Consider the following 7,422-nt stretch of genomic DNA (forward strand, 5'->3'; position numbering starts at 1 on the left):
GGCGCTCGCCTGCGAGCCCCAACGACGTCCCCGGTGACGTCAATCCGGGCGACGTGAACCTCTTTGATTTATTTATTTTCTTCATCAAGGTTGGGGTTTGAACCACTATTTGTCTGATTCGTCGCCTAGGACCTGTTTGCCTTGGGAGACCCTACCAGGGGCGTTAAGCGAGATTAATTTTAATTGCAATATTTTCTTTGTTTGGGCACCAGTAAGGAAAATGCGTTCATTTGTAATTTTATTTCATTTGTTCAGTTTATATAATTACAGTTTTGTAGGAATAACAATGTTTTAATTATTTAGAAAATAAACTGTACTTCCTGAAGTCACCTTAGATGTGAGTGGGTGAGCTATGCATGTGGCTCTGTGATGGACTGGCTAACTGTCCAGACTGTACTCTGTCCTGGCTACAGTGACTGCTGGGCTCAAATCCTTCCAAAAAAAGTTCTATAGAGTAGAGGATGAATTAGGATGAATGAATGAACCTCCATTTTCCAAAAGGGATGAAACAGTACTTTGCTTTACATAATACATAATAAATGTCCATTGCAAGAAGAATAGAAAAAGTTGAGGACACTTCGACTTTAAAAGACTGTACATTAACACTAAGGGTATCACAAGCCTCTATTACACAATTTATATGTCTATCATACTGAATGAGACCCATTATCCACTTGGCAGGAACTGGCGTTCTGCATGAGCACTTGCTGTGCTGTTGAAATTTAAACCTGTGACACTCAACGTGCAGATGGCTGTTCGCTCAAACCCTTCAACAACACAGCTCCCCAACATCAAGAGCAAGTGCTGTGGAATTGCGAACAGATGACTCAGAGGAGGCATGTAAAATCGTGGGCCTAAACTATTTCTTATTTCATCAATGTCCAAAAAGTTGATGGTTGTTTAATAGAGTTGGTCATGATCGTCCCTCTGGGTGGTGCATTGATCATCTCGGTAATAACAAGTCCACATCCCACGGTTGACGTGGCCGTTGATTGTCACATAAGATGCTTTCAGACTCAGCCGAGACACTTTTGAAAAGACGGGGAAGTGAAAATTGAAATAGAAACTGTATCTTTTGTCTGTTTTGTCTCTTAGAGCCAAAGAGGCTGATCAGCTGAAGCAAGACCTGCAAGAAGCCAGGGACTCAGAACGGAGGGCTAAGCACAAGCTTCTGGAGATCACCAGCCGGGCTGTCTATGCGGTAACAGTCACATCGATTTTTAAATGAACAGTGAAAGGCATTTAGGTCCGGAGCTGACTAAGATTTTAGGAAAAAAACATGTATATATACAAAGTTAAAAACAGTTTAAGGGTGAAAAGAAAAATGACAGATAGTTTAAGTCCAAACACTTTTGGAGAATTCCTATCTTTGAAACAGGACACAACTTGTTTCTTGTCCAATGACTGAAATCTAGTTCTATTCAAATGTTCTTTCATTTGTGCGAAATACAAAATATCAGCTGGAGTTCGAGCAAAATGTGTTGCAAAGCAATCTGATGTTAGTTCAGATTTTATTTTAACATCACACAACTCAACGCTTGACAAAGCTGTCACGGTAAAAGTTGGAGACAGTTGTTTCAGTTATTAAGATGTTGGACATCTTTGGACATAAGTACGTCTGTAATACAAGTTATGTACAAGTGATCATCTGAGTTATGCGTTCATTTAATTAGTTTATCATTGTTTTTGTTCATCAAATAACTGACTGTTGAATCTGAATGTATTTAATATACAATATTGTATTTCGCAGTATAAGATGTCTGTCAGTAGTACTACTATATTACGCTGATGATTGATCATTGATTTAAATGACCTCATTTATTGTTCTATTCAGTCTGATCCTCTAAAACTGGCCATTAATTACATAATAAATTAAATTTACTACATATGTTTTAGTATGTGCAGAGTAACATGTTAATGTGCAGTATTTTATTCAGTAAACATTTTTATTAAAAGACTATATTTTGTATGCAAGAAATTTAACAAAAGTTTATAAGCTGATAATAGAGTTGTAGTTTTAGGTCAAAGGTTAAATAAATTAAATTAAAAACAGCTTCAAAATGCTGCATATATCCACTAACAAACATACTCAATTAGCTATACACACACAAACACATACACATATATATACTAGAGTGTATATGTTACATTGTCAATATACTAAAATATATTGGCTGAGACCTTTGATGAAATGTCTTCACCAATAAAAATACTACAAACAATGTCATGTAAACATCATGTAAGGTATTATATAATACTGTCTGTACTGTAGGCGTGATTTAACACACACACAGCAGAAAACTCACAGTGATGTACGACCTCTCTCTGTCAGACTGTAAATGAAAAACATTTACGGTACAAAACACTCATAAACACACACACAGTAAATCCTATACATACAAAAGACGCGGTGGCAGTGGAAAAGCACAGCAGCCTTATCAGCTCCAACGTTAACATACTCATATCGCAACATCCACCACTCACGTTCTCATCAGCCCGCAGTTTCCCTCCATGTACCCTGCGTGTCAAGTGAGAAGTTTGGCTGCATGTAGTGAGAAATAGTTTTACATTTATAGTGGATATGAGGTCTGCATCTCATTCAGGTGGAAAGATGGTTCCGGTTGTTGTGGTGCTGGTATTTGAAAAACAGAATTTACACATAGTATGTCACTCTGATAGTGGAATGTTCTATTTTTGATTTATCTATAAATTTGAGAGTAGTATTTTTTTGTATAATTTCTTAGAGCACTATTAATATTTCACCATTACCAAATGTACATACTTAACATAATTGTTTGTACTTCATATCTTTTTAGCGACAAGGGGAGAAATGGAGAAGAAAGCAATTGTGGGAATGTGTTAGAAAGACAGTAGCAAAATATAGTTAAATAACCAGAACAGAGGCCAGAAGTAGATGAGAAGGCTGATCTCTAGAAGTCAAAAAAATCATTGTGCCGTGTAATTTATCTCGGATAGTTTTTAACATCTAAATGTCTGATTTAAATGTATATACAAAACACAGCTCAAGACAAATGTTAGACGATAGTAGTAATGTTTTGGTTTAAATCTCTCCGTCTGCTCCGTCCCAGACCCCTGGGCTCCCGTCCGACAATATGCCTCCGGACCTGAGTTTCAGCAGAGAGAACCTGAGCTTCGACTTTAAAGACACCGACATGAAACGCCTCTCCATGGAGATAGAAAAAGAGAAGTGAGTGACTCCACTCCACCTCACTGATATTTCTGACAAATTGAACCGTGTTCAGGGTCAGATTTCCAGTTTATACAGTTGCTGATGTAATTATGTGTAATCAGAGGGCAGCGATTAACTGATATTTTGTGTTGGATTAAAATATATCCATATTTTAATCCAACACTTCAGATGAGAAACTGACCTTCTGTATGAGATGGCAATGATGTTGTTGTCATCTTTCAAGGAATTAATTTCTCTTCCATCCAGGGTGTCAGTGGTTGCAGGCACGGAAATGTTTAAATAAGTACAACACCCTGCTCTTTGGAGTTGAGTAAATTACCTGGGTCTTTATTGTCACAAATTGAAGTAATTAGGTCAAAGTCCACAGACTGTGAAGCCATTATTGGTGATTGGTTGGTTGTATTGTGAAAAAGTGAAAAAAAGCTAGTTAATTGAAAAGTAACACAGTTCAATTCCCACCTCTCCTGTGGTACACACAAACGTGTGTATATATTTATGTGTATATATGTATATATATGTATATATGTGTTTATATATGTATATATATGTTTTTTATATATGTGTGTATGTGTGTATATATATATGTATTTAAACTGTGACTTACTTTCTTAGCACAAATGTCCTTTTAAATCCATACTTGACTTTCACCATCAGCTTTTAATTTTATTTCGATAATGTTTTCATCTCCCAAATTTTTAGCAGTGTCATCAGCATACATGGATCAAAAGACCAAATATGCTTTTTTTATTTCAATAATTAATGTTATGCAAACTTGATTATTTATATATATCATCACTATTTGATCTACTCTTTGTAAATACACACTCCAATATTAAAATAGAGTCGTTTAAAATTCATACTTTCTCATAAAAAGTGACGTAAACACTACAGCAGGCATATCCAAACGATTCCTCAAAGGGCCGGTGTCGCTGCTGGTTTTTGTTCCAGCCAACCAAGAGCACATAGTTTGACCAATCAGCTCTCTGATAAATGAGATCAGTTGATTAGACCTGTCAACTCAGGTGTGCTACTGCTTGGTTGAAACAAAAACAACATGCAGCCACAGCGGCCCTCTGTGGACAGCGGTTTGGCCGCTCCTGCACTACATTCCTGTGACAAAGTACAGATACAAAGCACATTAGTTTCAATTGTCAGGGATTTAGAAGGCCACTAAATCCTATTGTCTGTGGCCAATTTGTCTGTGTTCAGAGTGGAGTACATGGAGAAGAGCAAGCACCTGCAGGAGCAGCTGAACGAGCTGAAGACGGAGATTGAAAGTTTGAAGCTGAAAGAGAGAGAGACTCCTCTGGATATCATTCACAACCAGAACACTGAGCAGGGCACCAGCAAGCACAGCAACTTTAAAAAGGTAACTTGTCCTTTACTGCTCTACTCTACTCTACTCTTATTACCTATTTCTACTCTATTTTTAGTGCCTGCTAAACACTCTATAGTCAGGGTAGGATTTGAACCATATCTGGTTTTTATGCCCGAACTTGTCATTGCTAGAACCAAAACCATGAAAAAGTATTTTTAACATGCATGAACAATGCTACGTTGACAGTCATAACTGATGGCTGTTTCAGTGAGAAGCAGTTACATTTGAATAGCTGGCCGTCAGGATGATTTCTGTCGTTTTGTTGCAACCACTCTGTATGAACTATGGACAATATTGACACCAAAACACACCAAACCAAAAATTTGCATTCGATATGACAAAAACACTGACGTAGAGATATTTGCGTTACAACCGTAAGTCCCCTTTGACTTTATACCAGCTTCGCTGTCACTGCACCGCTGCATGCACTATGGTAATTGTTACTATACGGTCTAAAAGGCCCATCTTTGAGCAGGGACTGGAGGCAAACATTAAATCTGTACTTCCATTTAGTTACCAGAAACATTTAGTCCCAGTTCATGTGGACAAAATTTGGGATTTAAAAATGGGCTCACTAAATAAAGTCCTAGTGATGTTGGAAGCAAATTTTCATTGAAGTGAGCTGTGTTAGAAGTTGGATTTTTTTTTTTTTTTCATCAGTGTAGTGTGAGTGTTGCTCTACTGGTCGGGAGCTGTCAGTGCATCCAACATTATTGATTTACTTTCAGCAGCTTTAGAAAGGATTAAGTGTAAGCCTTATGAGAGGTTGTTATAAATACACAAAAAGTATTTAACACATTTGTCAGTAGAGCAGGCTTCACATTCTGTATATACAGTATATATTTTTTTTACATTTTATGTAAAGCAGCTGCAGCTCCCTGTCAGGAGGGGGCGGGTGGAAGGAGGGTGGAATATGACAAAAAAAGGCAGGTACAGCATTGCTTCTAGCTAGCTAACTTACACGAATACTGCAGTACTGGGTGGAATTAATCTGGAAAAAAACAAAAGACCTTGATAGAATATTTAAGTGGATTTATTTCAGCCAATCATTATCAACTATAATTGTGATTAATCACAATTAACTATGATTAACTATGATTACTTACAGTCACGTTTAATAATAATTAATGATGTTTTATTAGAATGACATGTAATGTTGATTGCGTTTAATTGCAATCAAGATTAATCACAACGAATTGTGATTAATCCACATTTTCCATGTTATTAATTGTTAATTATTATTTTAAGTGCATCATTCCACAGCCCTAGAATAAATTAATTTTTCTGGGGATTTATCTCTCTATTTATTTGCTTTTTGGAGTAAGGTCGACATTGTTAGACTTTAAAAAAAAAACTTTTGTTTGAAAGACTGTGGCACTCTGGCATTCATTCTTCGTGGTCACTGTGTTGTTTGGTAGATTTTGAAGTTGTCTGATTTTAATGACACAAACTTGTTCACTGTCTCAGTCGTCTCCCACATATATCCTTCGTAGGTTTTATTGTCTAGGTCAAGTCTGGTGTTGGATCATGTTTATTGAATTCATTTTTTTTTCTTTTTTTCTGTAACATTCAAACATTCAATTCGTAGCCATTTTTCTTTAAATATGAATAAAAATAACTTGAACACTTACCCAGTATTTGTCAAAAATAAATTCAAAAACAGAACCACAAGAAGAAGAAAAAATACTGGAATGCAATTTATTCATATTAGTTGATAGAAGTGAATCATTAGCTTAGATGCTGCAGTTATGAAACATATCAACAACAAAAAAAGGTACAATTATAAAATACTTCTATTGTGTCGTCTGACACACTTGGAGATTAGACGTGCTTCTCTTCTCTTTATTTATTTCATATAATGAATGCGGCCTTAACACGGGCAGGTGCTCCTGCTTCTCCATCAGGCCACATGTTCAGCTCTGTTAGCACTGTCAGGAGACTTCAGTCTCTACTGACTCCACACAAAACAAACCGCAGTGAAATAAAGGGCACGGAATTAAGGAGAAGAAACCTTGAAACTTGACTGTATCACTGACTCCTCTGGAGAATACAGTCTACCACTTGAGACTCGAGGGTTGGTGGTTGAGATCTCACTCTACAGGAAGATGCAATGATGCATGAATGGCTCAGTGGGTAAATAGTCTGGCCTGTGGGTTAATTAAGAATAAATGTGTATATATGTGTCTATATATGTATATATATTATATATGTGTATATATGTGTGTGTATTTATGTATATATGTATATGTATATATATATGTGTATATATGTATATATTTATATATGTATATGTATGTGTGTGTGTGGAGAGGGAATTCTTTTCCTGTCAATACAATTGTCTCTGACTTTTGTCCAGGTCCCCACTGTAATCTACAGTAGATGTCCCTTACTGTCCTCCTTCATCCCTCATACAATAATTACCTTGGCCAGCTCCTTAAATCGCTTTACACTGCAGATGTTAGTCCCTTCATTCTGTTGTACCATATAAGGCAATGGTTGGGTATACTACATATGGCATTCGCTTGGATTCAAACAAATTAATCTCCATGTTGTTAAAACCTCCAGGGAAGAAGTGTTAACAGTGTCTCTTCTGACTGGCATTGATTCTCTTACTGCTCTGCTCTCGCTGCCTGTCTGGTTATTCCTGCAGCCGTAGACTGTCTGTCTAGACTATTTATTTATTTTACTTATTTATTGTCTATCAAGGTGAACTCCAAACCTAAAAACTGTTGAATTTTCTCTCAGCCAATGTAAAAAAAAGGATCTTTGTGTCAACCAGTCAGCACATCTAAAAAAAAATAAAAAAAATAAAAAGGTCAACAGCACATGGCCA

At 36.6% G+C, this 7,422-nt stretch overlaps 1 protein-coding gene across 1 annotated transcript in view; it reads left to right on the forward strand.

The window, feature by feature from the left end:
* Positions 1–7,422, forward strand: part of nf2a (NF2, moesin-ezrin-radixin like (MERLIN) tumor suppressor a) — a 34,774-nt gene that overhangs the window by 24,128 nt on the left and 3,224 nt on the right. Inside the window, exons 13-15 of the mRNA XM_008336243.3 lie at positions 1,096–1,201; positions 3,090–3,208; positions 4,421–4,580. Of these exons, the coding sequence (XP_008334465.1) occupies positions 1,096–1,201; positions 3,090–3,208; positions 4,421–4,580 (385 nt within the window). The remainder of the gene's footprint in view (positions 1–1,095; positions 1,202–3,089; positions 3,209–4,420; positions 4,581–7,422) is intronic.

Source organism: Cynoglossus semilaevis, chromosome Z (genome assembly GCF_000523025.1).
Source record: "Cynoglossus semilaevis isolate Cse_v1.0 chromosome Z, Cse_v1.0, whole genome shotgun sequence".
In the NCBI taxonomy this organism is placed as follows: Eukaryota; Metazoa; Chordata; class Actinopteri; order Pleuronectiformes; family Cynoglossidae; genus Cynoglossus; species Cynoglossus semilaevis.